General features: G+C 41.9%; 1 protein-coding gene across 4 annotated transcripts; it reads right to left on the minus strand.

Moving 5' to 3' along the window:
• Positions 1-1,966: 1,966 nt before the first annotated feature.
• On the minus strand, positions 1,967-18,591 carry LOC123506133 (zinc finger protein 347-like). Of its 4 annotated transcripts, none has more exons than XM_045258029.1 (3): positions 18,382-18,591; positions 8,689-8,758; positions 1,967-3,835 (listed from the first exon to the last, which is right to left on the minus strand). In XM_045258029.1, exons 2-3 carry the CDS (start codon positions 8,714-8,716, stop codon positions 2,148-2,150), a joined length of 1,716 nt encoding a protein of 571 aa, XP_045113964.1. In that variant the 5' UTR covers positions 8,717-8,758; positions 18,382-18,591; the 3' UTR covers positions 1,967-2,147. The 4 variants fall into 4 exon arrangements, with proteins under 4 accessions (XP_045113964.1, XP_045113963.1, XP_045113966.1 ...); XM_045258028.1 differs by lacking the exon at positions 18,382-18,591 and adding an exon at positions 16,397-16,706; XM_045258031.1 differs by lacking the exon at positions 8,689-8,758.
• Positions 18,592-20,543: the final 1,952 nt, after the last annotated feature.

The following is a 20,543-nucleotide window of genomic DNA, read 5'->3' on the forward strand; positions in this document are numbered from 1 at the left end:
CAATCAGAATGTATTTCACAAGGAAGACTGCTGCTACCCCTAGTGTCCCACCTGAACCTCAACCCAGGCACTAGACTCCCTTTACCTTGCAGTTACACTCCACATCATCTCATCAAGTTATTCATCATCATTAACTGCATGGCTAACTGTCATCACAAGTAACAATGCACCAAAACTTACAGGAGTGATGACTGTTCTGTTTTTTCTACATGCATTTATTATGTTATTAAACCATAACATGTGCAATATTTTATACTGTTTTTTGGGATCATATGAGTTATTTGGCTTATTTGAAACATTATTGTTAGGTAAAGGAAACCCTATTGTTATATTCAGGAGACATTATTGTAACATATGTGTACATGTTGTACACACCAAACATTCTCGAAAAGTAGGAGTGGGTAGGTGAGGAGGCCAGTAAAAGTGGTGGCAACACTGTGAACTCTCTCAGCTCTGGGCACAGGAGCCATCTAGGACTAGCCAGATTATATTTGATGTTTTTTTTACAATTTGGGAAGTAAAATCAACACATGATGCACACACAGTTGAACAGTATTGTGTTTCCAGTGTAGTGGTGATTAAAACTAAAAACTTGGTGTCCGTGATGAAAGCAGCTTAGCAATTGGTACAGAACTGACGCGGTTTACTCATCCTTAAGAGAAACAAATGCAATACTATACGTACCTCCCAGCATGGTGGGCTCTCAAAAACACGTGGTTTGCGCTCTCTCAAGATAAACAAATGCAATACAATACGTACCTACCAGCATGGTGGGTTCACATTGGACATCCTATTGTCGAAGTTCCTTGCTTGATTTTGCTCTGATACATTATTTAACTATCAGCTTAGCAGGCTCTCACTGGACATCTTTGACATGTGATTTATAGGCACCACAAATCCCGCAGGACTGACAATACCCTACTAATAGAAACAGCCAGAAGAGGAGGATGAAGACTGCAAAATACTGCTCACTGGACACTTGTGATTCCGAGTTTTCCAAAGCATAACTAGCTATAAGCTAATAAAAGGCTTGCACTGGAAAAATTTCATAAACGTGAAGTGAGTGAGTATATTAACACATGTCATTTTATGTGCTATTGAGAAGGATTGATTCCAGACGGTAACCCAAGTAGCATGCCTGGGGCCCGAAAAATTAGTAGTACAGCAAAAGGAGCCTATATGTAGAAGTACACTCAATGAGATCACTACCACTCTCTGATGACTGTTCCCTTCACTGCAGGGTGTTGTTATAGTTGAGGATTGAATATGTGTGATCACTTAATTTGATTGCATTTGTGCAGTCTTTTGTTTAGATGAACTCTCTTCTTATAAGAAATGTAGACCAACCAGCTGATACTTCCCTGCCGCTATGACTCATATTCCGAAACACTTCCATGCTGCATCGCAAAGGATTTTAGTTGAAGTTACACAGGTTTTTAAGAGTGTTTATATAATTCTAGTGACATACGTTAACAAGTTTTCTGCACTATCAACAGATAAAATACTCTTTAGAACTCAGCAAATTTTCACGGTAGTCACTGAAAATGGTCATGTTGAGAGAGGGGAGTGTTTCTCAGTATGGTGCTGTGTGTGAACATGCTCCAGCTTGCAGGGCTCTCTGTCGACACTTCTAGCGGCTAGCATTTCCAGTTGCACATTGTCACTTGTGAATCCACCTTTACTTCATCATTTTCTTTTTACCTTTAACCAATTCACTCATGTATATTGTAAAGCAAACATTTCTCACACCAACTTAACTGTTCCTAGTTCATCAGTCTTGTTTGGTTGCTGGTTTTTAATGCAGATTTCCTTGGCTACAATATTACTTTAATTTATCTATTTTATCCTACAGTGTGTTACCATGGTAGCATTAAGACCGTACAATGTAATGTGTTCTTAGCCTGTTAGTGAAGAACTGAGACTCATTAACTAAGATACCAAAACAGAGGGAAGGAAAAGAACTTGCTATCATGTTACATTTACACACACTTTTATTGAAAGACACTGCTGCTTAGCCAACAAAACAACTGCTGCAGCCATCACTCCCTCACAAAACAACTGCTGATCTCATTACTCGCTCACAGCACACAAACACACCTGCCATCACAGACACAGGTGTGGCCCCATCCACTCATACAACACACACCTCAAAAGTGTACCTTCACATGTCTGGCAATATCAGCCCTTGTCTTGAAACATTTCCCACAATCATCACACTTGAACTCTCTCAACCCAGTGTGTCTGAATGCGTGTTCATTAAGACGAGAAATGGTAGGAAATTTCTTCCCACACTCGCCACACTCATAATTCCTAACACCGCTGTGTGTCAGGCTGTGTGTGGTGAGATTATCTTTTCGGGTAAATTTTCTCCCACACTCACCACATTCATAATTCCTAACACCGCTGTGTGTCAGGCTGTGTTTGGTGAGAGAAGACTTTTGGGTAAATTTCCTCCCACACTCTCCACACTCATAATTCCTGACACCAATATGTGTCAGTCTGTGTGCGATGAGGTTAGACTTTCGGGTAAATTTCTTCCCACACTCACCACACTCATAATTCCTAACACCATTGTGTGTCAGGCTGTGTGTGGTGAGGTTGGACTTATGAGTAAATTTCTTCCCACACTTGCCACACTCATATTTCCTAACACCACTGTGTGTCAGGCTGTGTGTGGTGAGGTGACACTTTTTGGCAAATTTCTTCCCACACTCACCACACTCATAATTTCTAACACCACTGTGTGTTAGGCTGTGTGTGGTGAGGGAAGACTTTTGGGTAAATTTCTTACCACATTCACCACACTCATAATTTCTAACACCACTGTGTGTCAGGCTGTGTGTGGTGAGGGAAGACTTTTGGGTAAATTTCTTACCACATTCATCACACTCATAATTCCTAACACCACTGTGTGTCAAGCTGTGTCTGGTGAGGTTAGCCTTAACAGTAAATTTTCTCTTGCACTCACCACACTCATAATTCTTAACACCACTGTGTGTAAGGCTGTGTCTGGTGAGGTTAGACTTTAGAGTAAATTTCTTCCCACATTCATCACACTCATAATTCCTAACACCACTGTGTGTAATGATGGAAGACTTTAGGGCAAATTTCTTTCCACACTCACCACACTCATAATTCTTAACACCACTGTGTATAAGACTGTGTTTGGTGAGGTTAGACTTCAGATTAAATTTCTTCCCACATTCACCACACTCATAATTCCTAACACCACTGTGTGTCAGGCTGTGTGTGGTGAGGGAAGACTTATGGGTGAATTTCTTCCCACATTCATCACACTCATAATTTTTAACACCACTGTGTTTCAGCCTGTGTTTGGTGAGGGTAAAATTTAGGATAAACTTCTTCCCACATTCACCACATTCATAATTCCTAACACCACTGTGTATCAGGCTGTGTCTGTTGAGTAGAGATTTTTGCTTAAATTTTTTCCCACACTCACTGCACTCATAGTTCCTAATGCCACTATGAATCAAGGTGTGTGTGGTGAGGCCTTGTTTTCTGGTAAAAGTCTTATCACACTGTTGACATTCAAACCTGCTCTGTCCTGTGTGGCCAGAGCTGCCTATCTCCAGGTGATCCTTGCCACCACACCTGTGCCTTCCCACACCTGAGGCTGGTTGCTGTTGCCACTGGCCACCCATGCTACTGTCTTGCCTCCCGACCCCCACCGTTCCCACACCACTGCTGCAAGCACACGCTCCAACCAGTCTTGCAGGGAGCCTGAGGGAGGGTAGACAGCCAGGCAGCTGTTGGTGGGTGGCAGGCAGGAGTGGAGGTGGTGGTAGACTGGATACTAGCTGGGCTGGGCTGGTCTCTGGAGCAGGGAAGAGTGGTGGCCATCACAAACTGTACACACGTCTCACAAACACTACAGATAGCATCCTAACCTAAATAAACCTACCTGAAGGGGTTCTCAAAGTGGTCAGTATTGACCCCTGGGGGCGTTGATGAATAACCAGGGAATCGGTGAATATTTACTGTTGAGCTGAAGAGGATATTAAAGCTTTTGGTTTGAAAGTTTGTCATAACTACTAACTAGTGAAATCTTTAAGAATATAAGCCTCCAATAGAATTAAAAAAAAAATAATAAATAAATAAATAAAAAAAATTATAATAATAAAAATTTCCTTAATTTAGATAATAAGTTAATTGTTTTCCACTAAATGTTTGGAATTTCAATACCTCTGGTAACACTGCCTTCGACCAAGGTCTCAACATATTTTCATACTGTGTTATCTTTTTCTTTTTTCCATCAAGGCATGGAGTTTGCCCATTTGAAGGTTTTGATACGGCGAATACTTCACTACTTAAGAGAGTGTTGACTATTGAACGTAAACTAGATAAATTGATAAAGGAGAAGATGGAAATGAAAGAGAATGAAGAACAGGAAAAAAAGTTTATAAAACTGAGAGAAAAGATAAAAAAAAGTGGAAGAAAACGAAGCTAGGCTAAGAGCGGAAAACGAAGAACTAAAAAAGAAACTAGCTAACTACAAGAAGCAGACGGAAGGACTCGGTAAAGCCGAGAAAGAAAAAGAGAAGCTGAAAGATCTAGTAAACAAAAAAGAGGAAAGAGTGCAGAACGTGATTAAAAAAAAAGTACAAGCATGGAGAGTCTAAGATAAGAAAAATAAGGATGATTTTCAGGAGGTGATTCAAGAACAATTAAAAGAAAAAGAAGAAAATATGACAAACAAAATGATAGGAGTCATCAAGACAAAAGAAAATCTAGTTAGAGAAATTGCAGAAAAAAAGAAGAGTGTAATCATATTTGGAATAAAAGAAAAAAATATAAAATATAGACCAAGAAGAGAAAAAGAAGAAATGAAATCAGTCAAAGACCTACTAAAAAATCTAAACGACAAAGATAGGCAGAACTTAGAAGAGGAAGTAGGAGAAATAAACAGAATGGGACCATATCAAGAAGGAAAAACGAGACCAATTAAAATACTACTAAAATCACAAGCAGCAACAGAAGAAATATTATATAGAATTACATTACATAAGGAAAGAAAATCCAGATATTGTATGCCTGGCTGAAACAAAACTAAATAAGGCAATCAAAATAGACTTGGATAATAGGTATAATGTATGGAGAAGAGACAGAGTGGGTAAAGGAGGAGGAGGAGTCATGATAATGTTAAGGAAGGAGATAGTGATAAACCAAGTGGAATGTGGGGAAGGAAAAGCAGAAGTACTGTATGTTAAGATGCATATTAATAAAAAAGAGTTAACAATCATTGTAACATATGTGCCACCAAAAACAAATTCATGGACCAATCAAGAATATAAAGACATGATAGATGGCACAATAAGGAGTCTAACGAGAATCATTAAAGAAAGGAGAAAAGTGATATTAGTAGGAGATTTCAACTGTAAAGAAGTGGACTGGGAAAATTATGAAAGTGGTATGGGGGAAGAAGCCTGGGGAGAAAGATTCCTGAACCTAATGATAGACAATATGATGGACCAGAGAGTAAAGGAATGCACAAGATTCAGAGGAAACGACGAGCCGGTGAGATTGGACCTAGTTTTTACAGGGGTTATACAAATGAATGATGATATAAGATATAAGTGCCCATTGGGAAAGAGTGACCATGTAATATTAGAAATGGATATAGAAGAGGGAAAGGAAGATAGAGACGATTCATACAAAGGAGACCAATTAAATTACAGAAAGGCTGATATTGAGAATCTCAAGAACTATTTTAAAAACGTAAACTGGGAGGAGATGGAAAACTCGGAGACAATGAAAGACAAATATAACTTATTTTTGGAAATATACAAAACAGGAGTCAGGGAATATGTCCCAAAATATAGACCTAAAGAAGAAGGAAAGAAAGATTGGTTTAATGCAAGGTGTGCCAAGGCAAAGGAGAAAAGAGATGGAGCATGGAAAAGGTGGAGAAATAGAAATCCAGGAAGGAAGAGGAAAAGAACTTTGAAAAGGACATTGTCAAAAAATGTAAGGAGCAACCAGATTCATAAATGGAAAAATTAGGCAAAAAGAATCAATAGAAAGGTTAAAAGGAGAGAACGGGATGGTGGAAGACCCAAAAAGTATGGCAGAACTATTAAATAATAAATTCCAGGAGGTCTTTACTAAGGAATCCAAATTTGAAAGGCCACAGGGTAATAGAGAGACAATCTATATGAAAGAGATTAAAGTAACCAAGCTTGAAATAAAAGAGTTAATGAAGGAACTGGATGAAGAGAAGGCAATGGGACCGGATGAAGTCTCAGGCAAAATACTGAAAGAATGTAGGGAAGAACTAGCAAGTCCTATATACAACATCATAAAATGCTCAATAGAAAATGGAACAGTACCAGTAGAATGGAAAAGAGCTGAGGTGGTTCCCATACATAAGAGCGGAAGGAAGGAAGAACCTTTAAATTACAGACCGGTATCACTAACTAGTGTAATATGCAAGATGTGTGAAAGAATAATAAAGAAACAATGGATCGAGTTCCTTGAAGACAACAAATTAATATCAAATAGCCAATTTGGTTTTAGAAAAAGACGGTCGTGTGTAACTAATTTATTGAGTTTCTATTCTAGAATAGTTGATAGAGTACAAGAGAGAGAGAGAGATGGGTTGACTGTATTTATTTGGACTTAAAAAAGGCATTTGACAAAGTGCCACATGCAAGATTACTATGGAAGTTAGAGAAGAAGGGTGGCTTAAGAGGAAGTACATTGAGATGGATAGAAAATTATTTGAGGGGGAGAGAAATAAGGACAGTAGTTAAAGATATGAAGTCCAAGTGGAGAGCAGTAGAAAGCGGAGTGCCACACGGGTCAGTATTGGTGCCTTTTCCTCATTTATATTAATGACATGCCAGAAGGAGTGAACAGCTACATAAATCTGTTTGCAGATGATACGAAACTGTGCAGAGTTATAAAGCAAAAGGAGGATTGTGAAATACTGCAAGAAGACCTAAATAAGATCTGGGAATGGAGTAAGAAGCGGGAAATGGAATTCAATGTGAACAAAAGCCATGTCATGGAAATGGGAAAGAGTGAAAGACGACCCGTGGGAATCTATAAGATGAGAGATGGAGCAGAACTGAAGAAAGTAAAAAAGGAAAAGGACTTAGGAGTGACGATGGAAGAAAACAATCAAACGGTAAGCCATATTGATAGAATTTTTAGAGAAACATATAATTTGCTAAGGAATATTGGAGTAGCATTTCACTACATGGACAAAGAAATGATGAAGAAATTGATAAGTACTATAATAAGACCCAGATTGGAATATGCAGGAGTAGTGTGGACCCCTTATAAAAAGAAACACATAAGGAAGTTGGAGAGACTACAAAAAATGGCTACAAGAATGGTTCCAGAATTTGAAGGGATGACATATGAAGAGAGACTAAAGGCTATGGATCTACCAACCCTGGAACAAAGAAGGGAGAGAGATCTGATACAAGTTTATAAATTGATCAATGGAATGGACCAAGTGGATAATGAGAAACTGATCCTGAGAGAAGAATATGACATTTGAAGCACAAGATCACATAGTAAAAAGCTTAGAAAAGGAAGATGTCTGAGAGATGTTAAAAAATATAGTTTCCTGCACAGATGTATTGAGACGTGGAACAGTTTAAATGAAGAAGTAGTGTCTGCAACGAGTGTGCACACTTTTAAAGTAAGATTGGATAAGTGTAGATATGGAGCCTGGGCCACACAAGCATAAACCCAGGCCCTGTAAAACTACAACTAGGTAAATACAACTAGGTAAATACATCCTTTGTATTCACCAAGAGTGAACATAACAGTTAAACTTAGAGAATTTAATGTTTTCCTAATATTAGTTTACAGGCCACCTTCTAATTCAGTGGAGACAAATCTTAACCTAATGAATTTTTTGCTGGATTTCTGTATTGGCAGGGAAGTCATTCTCTTGGGAGACTAACCTCCCATCTGTTGACCGGGGTATCTTCCCTGTAGCTGGAGGGAATGTGACCCTAAATGGACTGTTAACTGCTTTAATTTTCTGGGATTATTTTTTTTATTTATTTCTTTTTTTTAATGCAAGAGGGGAAGCTGGTTAGGGTAACAAAAGATTAAATAAAACTCACTTAGAATGCCAGTTCCCTTAAACATTAAAATGGAATTAGCCAAGTATTTGGGACAAATGTCTTAAAACTTCTCTCTTAAAAGAAGTAATGCCATAGGAAGATGGAAATACAGAAGCAGCCAGGGAGTTCAGAGTTTACCAGAGAAAAGTATGTACTAGCATCTAATCTCTTAAAAGCAACTTTAAATAGATCTAGAAAATTTATGGTAACTGTTTACAAAACTCATATAAGATCTCTTCTGGAATATTGCTCTTGCATTTTTTATAATGGATACATAGGAAATTTGAAACTCCTGGAATCACCCTAAAGATGCTGGACGAAGAATATAAGTGGCCTGGAAAATGATTATCAATCTCGTTTGTACTCTCTTGATTTGTATTCTGCAAAAGGCTGCTATATTAGAAATGACATGATTAAAATCTGGAAAATTTTTGACGGCCGTTCAGGGACATCCCCGACTAAACTGTTTGAACACAGCAGGATCCATTCCGTCAGAGAACATAATTACAAATTACGTTCTTCACTGCAACACTGAAGTCAGACATTGACTTTTTCTTTGTAATAACAGTAAAACTGTGGAACTTACCTGATAGAGCTGTGAATGCTCCAACCATTGCCACTTTCAATTTAGCCCTCCATCACCATTTCTAGGGAATCTGTTGTACGAGTTTTGTAATTAATGAACTAGTAGCTACTACACAATTACACTATCCAGTTCTCTACACTGTGATTAATCTTCATCATAACCTACAACATGAAATGGCATGACTGCAGACCTAGCCCCTTCTATAAAACCTTCTTTTCTCAATGTCATATCTCACTGCTGGGGGCCAACCTGGTAAGTCAAGCAGCTTGTCAACTACTACTGCTGATATTACTACCATTAAGCCTACTAATGATATTGATTTTGTTATCCCTCTTTTTTCTCGTTGAGTGAAGAGCTAGGGTGCAATGGGTAGGCAAAGAATCTAAACTTTCATTGGGGTTTGACGAGTTAGAAAGTTTGAGTAGTTTGAGTAGCCCTCCTGCCTTATTCACTACACCTTGTTTGGTTAGGTTAGATGGCAAGATCAGGATCAGGATCAGGATGTGCACCGTAGCAAGGAAGAGAGGACAACAAACAGGCAAGGTCATGTATGAAATTTGGTTGTTTGAATGTAAGAGGATGGGGCATTGGTAAATTTCAGGATGTATGCAAGGAGTTGAATGAATGGAGCCTAGATGTGGTAGGTATTACTGAGACTCACCTGCAGGATGCGGTGCAGATGGAAGGTAATGAGTTTGTGATGTTAGGGAAAGGACGCAAGAAACAGGAGAAGCTAGGAGGAGGCGTAGCCTTGCTCCACAGAAAGGTGAGGAATCTGAGAGTGGAAGAGCTGGACATAGGAGACAGTGCTGAGAGTGAGGACGTGTTAGCTGTTCGAGTGGAGGGTAGAAATGAGAGTGGCAGAGTTGAGAGGATAGTCATAGTGGTAGTGTATATGACAGTGGAAGGCGATAGAGCAGTTAGGGAGAATAGTAGAAAATATAGTGTTTTGAAAAAGATTGCAAGAGATTATGCTGGAGAGAGAGTGATTGTTATGGGAGACATGAATGCTCACGTAGGCATGTTAGGTGAGCAAATGAATAGGAATGGTGAGATGCTGGATGAGTTTGTGAATGAGATGAACTTGGAGAATCTGAATGAGACCCTGGCTGAAGGACAAGTGACTTGGTGTGCAAGGAACCAGGAGTCTGTGATTGACTACATGCTAGTGAATGGGAGAATGTGTGAATATGTTGACCGTATGTGGATAGATGAAGATGGGATGATTGACATAGTCTCAGACCATAACATGCTGATGCTAGAATGTAAGTTGAATGGAAGAGACGGAACAAATGCCAAGGTCAAGAGGAAAAAGTGGAGGTTGAGGGATGCAGGATGGGAGAATTTCCAGGTGGACTTGAGCGAGAGAAGATGGGAGGATGAGAGCCTGAATGGTGTGGATGAACTGAATGACAGATTTGTAGAGAATGTGAAGAACGCAGCAGCAAGTCAGATAGGGTATGTAAGAACAAGTGCTAGAAAGCATAGAAGTAGGCCATGGTGGAATGATGAGATTAGAGATCCTAGGAAGGAAAAGAAGAGACTGAATAGGGTGTGCAGACAGCTAAGAAAGAGGAGACATGAGAGTGAGGAGGCTGAAAGTGAGTACCTGAATGCATGGACAGCGTATGTGAGTCAGCAACGAGCGACAAAGCGAAAGATAATGAATGCTAAAGTTACATGTGAGAAAAGTGTGATTCAGTCCCTTAGAGAGAAAGGTGTAGAAGGTGGTTGTGAATGGTACAGATTCCTGAGGGGTGAGGGGATGCCTGACAGTGAGAATGTGGAGAGCCTGAAGGTGAATGGGGCAGTGGTGACTGATAAGGAAGAAATGTGTAGGGCAATAAAAGAGTTTTGGGAAGAGATTGGAGGTGTAGGTGAGGTCTTTGATGTGGGTGAAGGACATGTGTCACTGGAGAGAGGATGCAGACGAGTTGAATGAAAGGATCAGCAGGGAGGAGGTGGAGAAATGTGTGAAGAAGCAGAAGAATGGGAAGGCAGCAGGGCCAGATGAGATACCGTATGAATTGTACAAAAATGGAGGACAGGTTGTGATTGATAGGATGACTGAGTTGTTTAACCAGGTGTGGGAGGAGGAGAGAGTGCCGAGAATGTGGAATGAATGCAGGGTGACTTTGCTGCATAAGGGAGGGTACAAGAGTAAGAATGAGTTGAAAAACTACAGGCCAATTGCATTAGTTAAACACAGTAGGAAAAGTGTTCAGTGCAGTTCTGAATGAGAGATTGTGTAAATGGATTGAGAGAGATGGAGTGTTAGGTGAAGAGCAGAATGGGTTCCGTGTGGACAGGAGAGCTGAAGATAATATGTTTGTGGTGAATGGATTGATTGAGAGAAAGAAGAAAGATGGTAGCAAATTATACTTAGGTTTTCTAGACAGAGAAAAGCAATGGGTTCCGTGTGATAGGGTGAACAGAGAAATGCTAGGTAGAGATGGTAGAAATTATATTGGTTTTCTAGACAGAAGTAGGGTGAACAGAGAAGTTAACATAGTGCAAAGAAGTATGTATGTGGATACAAGAGCTAAGTATAAACTAGGAGATGTAGAGACAGACTGGGTGAAGAGTGAAAGAGGAGTTAGGCAGGGTTGCATATTATCACCAACCCTCTTTAGCTTATATACAGAGGAACTGGCTGCTAGATTGAGAAGAATGAATGCAGGTGTAAATGTGGGTAATGATAAGATATGTGTGCTCTTGTATGCAGATGATGATGATGTTATGAGTGAGTCGGCAGAAGAGCTTCAGAGTTTGTTTGATGTTGTAGATGGGTATGGAAGAAACTTTGGAGTGAGGTTTAGCAGTGAAAAGAGCAAGGTAATGGTTGTGAATGGGTCAGAGGATGTGAGGAACTCACTGACTAGGTGAGAACGAGATGCAACAGACAGATGAATACAAGTACCTGGGGATGTGGATGAGTCCGGTTGGCTGCGTGAAGACAAAGAATGAGAAGATAAGCGTGGTGAGTCAGTGGGTAGGTCGGCTAGGAAGTGCAGCAAGGATGAGAGCGAGTAAATATGACGTGTGCTGTGAGAAGTTTGGAAGAGCGTGGCTGTTCCGAGCATCATGTATGGTATGGATGTGATTGCATGGAATGAGTGAACTAGAAAAGTTAGAAATAGGGCAGAATAGAGTTGCAAGAACGGCACTTAATGCACCTAGATATGCAGCAGTAGAGGCTCTTAGGGGAGACATGGGTTGGAGCACTTTTAGAGAAAGGTATGTAAAAGCGACCCTACGGTATAAGGCTAGGTTAGAGCGAATGAATGATACTAGAATAGTGAGAAAAGTGTTTCTATGGAATGTCAGGAGTAGCAAGTGGGGGGAAAAGTCTGTCAGGATGGTGGTGAAGAGTGGTCTAATAGCTAGTTGGGCTTTTCAGCAGGTAGAAAGAAGGCACTCAGAGAATGACTGGAGTATGATTGTTAGAAATGGAGAGGGTAGAGAATGGGGTGTAAGGAAGTGGAGAAGTGAGATAGACAGAGTAGTGAAAGGTGTGGGACTGAATGACTGGAGGAATAGGATTGAGCAAAAGAGTACCTTGGAATGGTATAGAGAGAAAGAGGCCCCGATGTATGAAAAGTGGTATGATGGAAGCCTGGATGGGGATCTTCTCTTCCGAACTAGGGCACAATGCATGGATGTGAATGCAAGGAATTATAGATGGTCTGAGTCCCACAGCAAAGTGTGCCAGATGTGTGACATGGGAGAGGATGAGACGGTGGAGCATGTGGTGCTGGAGTGTGTGAAGTATGCCAGAGACAGGTATGAGATGATGCAAGTGGTGCTGAGGGAGCTGGGGCATGACAGAGTGGAGATGACAGGAAGGGAATGGATGGTGGTGCTGCTGGGACTCTGTGGGGACACGAATGAAAGGACGATTGAGCTGTGGGGAGACGAATGAAAGGATGATTGAGGCTGTAAAAGAGTTCCTGGAGAGAATGTGGCGTGCTAGATGCAGGAACTAGTGGTGTGAAAGATGGTGGTTGTCCTCTTTGTTGTTTATGTTTTTTTCTTATTTTCCGTACAGGCGCTGCCGATACAAAGGCCTGACAGATGACATGCGAATGGAGGAATGTGAGTATGTCATGATAGGGAAGAGCCGTAGGACACAGGAGACACTGGGAGGAGGACTGAAAGTAGAGGAAATAGATGTGGGGAGGTGTGAAAGTAGTGAAGATGTGATGGCGGTGAGAGTAGAATGCAAGAATAAAGTTGGCAGAACAGAGAAGATGGTGGTGGTGGTAGTTTATATGACTGTTATGGGAGAAAAAGCTGACAGGGAGAATAGGAGGAAGTTTGATGTACTTAGAAGAGTGGTGAGAGAGCATAGGGAGGAAAGAGTGCTTGTTATGGGTGACATGAATGCACATATAGGTTTATTGGGTGGACGAATGAACAGGAACGGTGAAATGCTTGAAGAGTTTGTGGATCAAATGGAGTTTGAGAATCTGAATGTTACCTTTGCTGAGGGGTGAGTGACTTGGAATGCAAGGGAGCATGAATCGGCGATTGACTACATGCTGGTGAATGGAAGAATGTGTGAGATTGTGGATGGTATGGTGGATATTGTGTCTGACCACAATATGCTGGTCATGGAGTGCCAGATGCAGAGTGAGAATGAAGTGAAAGTGGCAGGTAAGGAAAGGAGGTGGAGACTGAGAGGTGTAGGATGGGAGAACTTTCAGGTAGATCTGAGTGAGAGAAGGTGGGATGATGATGTAAGGGTACATGATGTGGAGCACCTGAATGAGAGACTGGTTGAGAATGTGCGAAGTGCTGCTGAGAATCAGATAGAGTAGGTAGGAGAAAGAGAGTATGCAAACCATGGTGGAACAGTGAAATCAGAGAGGCCAGGAAGGAGCAAAAGAGAATGAGTAGACAGTGTAGATGGTTGAGAAAAAAGAGACATGAAAGCGATGAGGCAGAGAATGAGTACCTGAATGCATGGGAAGAATATGTGAAACAACAGAGACTCACAAGGCGAATGATAATGAAAGCTAAAGTGATGTGTGAAAGGAGTATGATTGAATCTTTAAGAGAGAAAGGCATGGAAGGTGGCCGTGAATGGTACACAAGTTCATGAGATGTGAGAATATGTCAGAGAATGTTGGTGTGAAGAGTTTGAAAGTGAATGGGGAAGTTATAACAGAGAAGAATGAGATCAGGGAGGCAATTAGACAGTTCTGGAAAGAGGTGGGTGGTGTAGGTGAAGTGTTTGGTGTGAGAAAAGGATGTGTGACTCTGGAGATGAAGAATGCAGATGAACTGAATGAGATAATCAGCAAGAAGGAGGTAGAGAGATGTGTGAAAAGGCAGAAGAATGGGAAGGCAGCAGGTTTAGATGGGATACCATATGAGATGTATAAAAATGGTGGGGAGGTTGTTATTGACAGGATGACTGAGGTGTTTAACCAGGTGTGGGAGGAAGAGAGGGTGCCAAGAATGTGGAATGAATGCAGGGTAACTGTTGCATAAAGGAGGACACAAGAGTAAGAATGAACTGAAGAACTATAGGCCGATTGCATTATTAAACACAGTAGGTAAAGTATTTAGTGGAGTGCTGAATGAGAGATTGTGTAAATGGATTGAGCAAGCTGGAGTGTTAGGTGAGGAACAGAATGGTTTCCGTGTGGACAGGAGGGCTGAGGATAACTTGTTTGTGGTAAATGAAATGATTGAGAAAAAAGAAAGGAGAGGGGCAAATTGTATTTAGGTTTTTGGATATAGAAAAACTTTATGATAGGGTGGATAGAGAAATGCTAGTCAAGAGTCTTAGGAAAGATTGGGTTGAGTGAAAAAATAATCAACATAGTGCATAGCATGTATGTTGACACCAAAGCTAAATACAGACTAGGAGATATAGAGACAGACTGGGTGAAGAGTGAGAAAGGAGTTAGGCAAGGATGTATTCTGTCACCAACCCTTTTCAGTTTGTATACAGAGGAGTTAGCAGCCAGATTGAGAAGAATGAATGCAGGAGTAAGAGTGGGAAATGAGAAGATAGGTGTGCTCCTTTATGCAGATGATGTGGTGGTCATGAGTGAGTCAGCAGTTGAGTTGTAGAGAATGCTAGATGTTGTGGATGGATATGGGAGAGACTTTGGAGCTAGGTTTAGTAATGAGAAAAGTAAGGTGATGATAGTGAATAGGTCTGAGGATAAAAGCAATGCAGTATGGAAAATTGGAGAGAATGAGATGAATCAGGCACGAGAATATAAGTACTTGGGGATGTGGGTGAGTCCAAGTGGGTGGGAAAAGACAAAGAATGAAAAGTTAGGTTTAGTGAATCAGTGGGTAGGACGATTGGGGAGTGCAGCAAGAATGAGAGCAAGCAAATATGATGTGCTTAGAGAGATGTGGAAGAGTGTGGCGGTGCTCAGCATAATGTATGGTATGGATGTGATTGCATGGAATGAAAGTGAAATTGACAAGCTAGAAGTGGGACAAAATAGAGTAGGTAGAATGGCACTGAATGCTCCAAGGTACACAGCAGTAGAAGCTTTGAGAGGGGATATGGGATGGAGCACATTTAGGGAAAGACTAGTTAAAGCCACACTTAGATACAAGGTCAGGCTGGAAAGAATGGATGAGGAAAGAATAGTGAGGAAGGTGTACCTGTGGAATGAAAGTGGGAGTCAGTGGAGGAAGAGGTGGATGAGAATGACAGAGAGGAGTGGTTTACAAGTGGTATGGGGGATGAGAATGGCTAGGAGGAATCAAAGTGAATGTGAATGGATCGTGACAAGAGGAGGCAGGGTAGGAACTGAATGGGATGCAAGGAAATGGAAGAGTGAGATAGACAGAGAGGTGAAGTGGGTGGGACTGAATATATGGAAGAATAGGATGGAACGAAAGAGTACCCTGGAATGGTACAAGGAAAAGGAAGCCCCGATGTATGAAAGGTGGTATGATGGCAGCCTGGGTGGTGACCTTCTCTTCCGAGCTAGGGCACAGTGTATGGATGTGAATGCAAGGAACTACAGGTGGTCTGAGTCCCGCAGCAAGGTGTGCCAGATGTGTGACATGGGGGAGGACGAGACGGTGGAGCATGTCATCCTGGAGTGTGAGAAGTATGAGAGACAGGCATGAGATGATGCAAGTGATCTTGAGTGAATTAGGGCAAAATAGGAATGAAAGAGTGGAGAAGACAGGAAGGGAATGGATGGTGTTGCTGCTGGGACTGTGTAGAGAGACGAGTGAAAGGATGATGGAGGCTGTGAAGGAGTATCTGGAAAGAATGTGGCGAGCGAGGTGTAGGGATCATTAACGAAGAGAAATGCTACTTTTTTTTCTTTCTTTTTTCTGTTTTGTCTTTTTTGTCCTACAGGAGCAGCCGATCCAAAGGCCTGGCTCTGGAGCGATCCCGAGCCACCTGTAGCATCAAGATCAAGATCAAGATCAGGCCGTCATCACAAGAGCTACAACAATACGCACCTCTTCCTACTATTGACTAACTAACACTTCATCTTATTCAGAAACTTTACAAAAGCTGAACCTTAATTCTATCTGACGTGTACTAAGTATTAACCGTGAGAGAAGAGAGGCTGAGGTTAACTCACCTGGGAACCTATCTCCATGTCTCACTGCCGCCCAAAACGCGCACACACAGAGCAACATTTACTATACTAATGAGTTCACTCCACATAAGAACATAACACAGTAACACAAGTAAATATTAAACACTCACTGGCAGTAACATTGTTTCCGTGAGACGCCTTGGTGAGTGAGTCTTCCTGCTTCTGCGCTTCTCCTGTGGGCAGGTTGCCACTCACAAAAAAATATAAAAAGCCAAGATTGCCCTGTAAAAAGGCAAGATTGTCTAGATCGTAAATTAATCGTAATTAATGCAAGTTTGACCTGACACAAGAAAGTACTTAAAAGCACATCCAACGGTCAAAGGGGCTAAACACGAACTGAATGGGATGATTGTGATCTGAATCATGACTCATGAGGTGCGGCGGTTGGCGGATGGTAATTGTGATGGTGCCAGATAGGGCTACTTAATTATATTATGCAAGCAATGGTTACCTCATCCCCTAGGCCAAGAATCTCTCTCTCTCTCTCTGGTGCAGACAGTTTTTTCAGGAATGATGGGCCAAGATACAAGGGCAAGAACAGGAAAGTAAGGAAATTTTCAGTGTTGAAGTTGAGAATGTCCCAAAAAGCCAAGATTTTCACATTTTATAAGAAAAAAAGCCAAGCCGACAAGGTCTGTAAAAAAGCCAAGATCTTGTCCAAAAAGCCTAGGAGTGGCAACCCTACATGATGATGATGGCAACTTAGCTACATGATGATGATGAGATCTACTGAAATTCCGACGAATCTCATGAAATACCAATTATTGATGATGAACTTCCCGGTTACTGACAGTGGCTGTGCTAGGCCTCTGGTACTTCCTCTTCCACTCCCAGTTGGAATCAAGTAGTAAATGCATTTCGCCTCCCTCCCCTTTTGTGGATCAGGGATAATGAGCCAATGTACCCACACCTCTCTACCTTCATGCTTAATTTGTTGTGCTTGCCTCACTCAAGTGCAACAGTGGAGTGAGTACTTTCAAGCATAAATCTCATGAAAACAAAACTGAGAAACAGACTGTCAACTAAAACTATTAGTGGGATGCTTCACACAAAAGAATTATATCAAATTATAATTGTCATGATTTTGAAATAAAAAAAAGAAATGGTTAAAAGAATGATTAGTGAAATGTACAAGAATAAATGTGAGCAGGAAACAGCAGCTGAAACCACTGCTGATGATGATGAAGTAGAAGACTGATGTATGTTAGGCTAAACTAAGGTAGTTCGTTTGGTTTTGTGAAAGAAGTAATTTTTTTCTACCAGCATATTATAATAAAGTATTGCAGTACGGTACTTACAGAAAGTTTCTTAATTCAATTTCACCACTTCAAATATATTTATAGAAAAATTTTTAATTTGATTATATGTACATATATTATCGAGTGTGTCTACTGATTTTTTACCTATATCTACTGAATTTTTCCGTACATTTCTACTGAAATTTCACCTGCGCCATCTGGCAACACTGGCTAGCCTACTGCCTGCTGCTACTGGTGTTGGTGGTGGTGGTGTTAGGGCCACGGAAATCTATGGATTTTTTAGCCGAACTGCTGGTGAGGCCTTCCAACTACAGGTTATGGGACTGGTAGACAGTGGTAGTCGTCTTGTCTTGACTAGTAGAGGAAGGCACAGCTGAAGGGTGCCAGCAGCAGGGCAGAGGTGTTCATTGTTTACACCACCACTACCAGCAGCACCAGGCACTCAGTCTGGTGCAGGTGTAGTAAGCGGCCAACGCCAAGAGCTTGAAGAATGAGGCAAGACAAGCCGAGCGGGTGTAGCAGTTCAATGTTCAACCAATAGAAGTTTTCGCTCTCAATTCTTATATAATTTAATCTAAACATTTTTATTTAGCTTTTATTATTTTAGTTTTTCTGTCCTTATGTCACCAAAAACAAGGAAATGGTTTTAATTAATAATTGTCGATATTCTCACCGCACAATTTTCTAAATCAACAAAATTTAATATACTTTCGATTTCCAAATTTACGTTATCCTAACTTTCCCAGCCAACTTTTTTTCCATATAATTTTGTGTATAAAAATCTAACTAGTTTATCTACAATGTTGCAGAAAGCACGTGGTTGTGTTTACACGTACCTGAACCGCTGAGCGGCGTGACGGCGTCTGTGTTGTGGATACTGGGTAGGATAATTGTCGAGCAGGAGCTTTGGCGGGAAGATGATACATACTTAGAAGTTTAGAACAGATATTTACAGTGAGATTGTTGCGTGATTATGTAGTGATCACTACACCAAACTAATGACTATAGCAGAGACATCATCATCAGCAGCAGCTTTTTCTCCTCCTCCTCCTCCTCCTCCTTATCATCATCAGCAACAGCAGCATTATCATCATAATCATCATCATCAGCAACAGCTGCAGCAGTATCATCATCATCGTCACCATGATAGTGATGATGATGATGATCATCATCATCATCATCATCATGTCATTATCATCAGCCACCTAAACACCGGCTTCAGTAATATCATCTCGAGCTCTCTCTCTCTCTTTATTTATTTAAGCATAAGTTCCTGGGAGCATCACTTCAGCAGGTGCGGGCTGATATCGTCAGGGCTGGTGGCTTTCTGTGTTGAGCCCTCATAATAATCATTTCACCTGCTGATGCATCACCTCCACCACAGTGACAGTCTTCTTGTATTGCTGGGCCAGCTGAGGCAGTGGTTGCTGTGGATTCCCTACCTTCATTTTTCCAGCAAACAAGTCGCGTCCTACCCGCTGAGTCAGAAGAATGCTTTTTCACGCTCTGCTTGTTTACATGAGTGGCATGCATGCAGCCTCCAAAACTAGTGCCCCAGCCAGGCATCACCCAGGAACTGCCTGCCACCAACCCCACCCAGCAGCTAATCTGCCAAAGCAGACAACCTGTCTGCAACAGTCTCTGGTCTTAGTAATGAGTTTGCCACCTTCAAGAACCAGCAGCACACAGTATGCAGTGGGATCTCCACTGTGGCCCCAACCCCATCTCCAGCGAGCGGTGCTCAGCGGGACCAAGGAGAGAGTGCACATGACGTGTGTCAGCATAGCCTGTGCGACCCAACCAAAGAAAAGGGTCAATGATGCAGGGCAGTGTGCAACTGCCACTGCACCCTCACCGAGGATGGATACCCCCACCAAGCCAGTGAAGGGAGCTACGCGACAACCCCGGAGCCCCTCAGGGATGGCCCCAGCTTCCCCTGCCTCAGAGAGCAAGTCACCTGAGGCAGACTTGTGATGAGAATGCTGCAGGTCAGCCGTAAGAAGAAGCACTGCTCCAGCCCAAATCCAGCCCAGACTGCCAGCCCCAAGCCAGACCAGGGACATCTAATGGCAGCCATATAGATGCTGACGGAGCAGATGTCTCACCTGACATAGGAAGTGGATGGCCTGAAGACACAGATGCAACACCATCGTGATGAATGGTAAGACTTTCCGCACCCTAACATGGCATGTCAATGGTCTACATGCCCGCTTCACTGATCTACACTCTCCATAAGCCTGACATTATTGCCTTACAAGAAGTAGGGCCATGGGTGCCTGAGCTGCGGGGTTATGCCTCCCACACCCTCAGTTGTGGTGACAGCAGTAGTCGGGGGATGACCACTTACATTAAACATGGGATTCCAGTTAACTTCATGGAAATGAGGATCACTTAAGGTATTGAATCTATTACTGTTTGTTTGCATACTTTGGGTGAAATTATTTACTTTGGAAGCATGTACATTTATGCTGGTGTCTTAAATATTGCAAACTTTCCTGAATATGTTCTTGAGGAGCAGTGTTATCATGGGTGACATTAATGTCGGGCATAAGGAATTAGGAAGCCACCTCACCACTAATGCCAATGGTGTGTGCTGGAAGGCTTTTCTTGACACCACAGATACAGCTGTGCTTACTGGGGAACATACTTTGCCTCGGCAGCAACACGGCAATGGTAGCCAAACCATGGCTGATGCGTCTGTCTGGTGGTGTATTCCCTGTGTGGGACGTGGTATCTCTGGAGGGCGAGGAGGTGAGTGCAAGTGCTTCTCTCTCTGCCCCTCCCTGTAGCAGAGTGGCCCACGGGGTGTGGATCAGGTCATGGCGCAGGGAAGCCCAGTCTGCTTTGTTCCACAGCCAGATGGTGCAGGTGGTGGCCTCGTCCCAAGCCATGCCCACTTCCAGCTGTGTCAGTACAGTGTGGTGGTCAGAGCTGCCTACAAGTCCCAGCTGATGACACTGAAGCCTGTCCTCCTGGTAGTCTGAGATGACTGGGTCCA

Source organism: Portunus trituberculatus, chromosome 19 (assembly GCF_017591435.1).
Source record: "Portunus trituberculatus isolate SZX2019 chromosome 19, ASM1759143v1, whole genome shotgun sequence".
In the NCBI taxonomy this organism is placed as follows: Eukaryota; Metazoa; Arthropoda; class Malacostraca; order Decapoda; family Portunidae; genus Portunus; species Portunus trituberculatus.

Excerpts from the sequence above, each read along its gene's own strand:
- LOC123506133 (XM_045258029.1), bottom strand. The coding sequence starts at position 8,716 with ATGGTTGGAGCATTCACAGCTCTATCAG. Across the intron at positions 3,836-8,688 it reads AGCATTCACAGCTCTATCAG|AGACCAGCCCAGCCCAGCTA; the intron begins GTAAGTTCCACA and ends TCCCTGCTCCAG.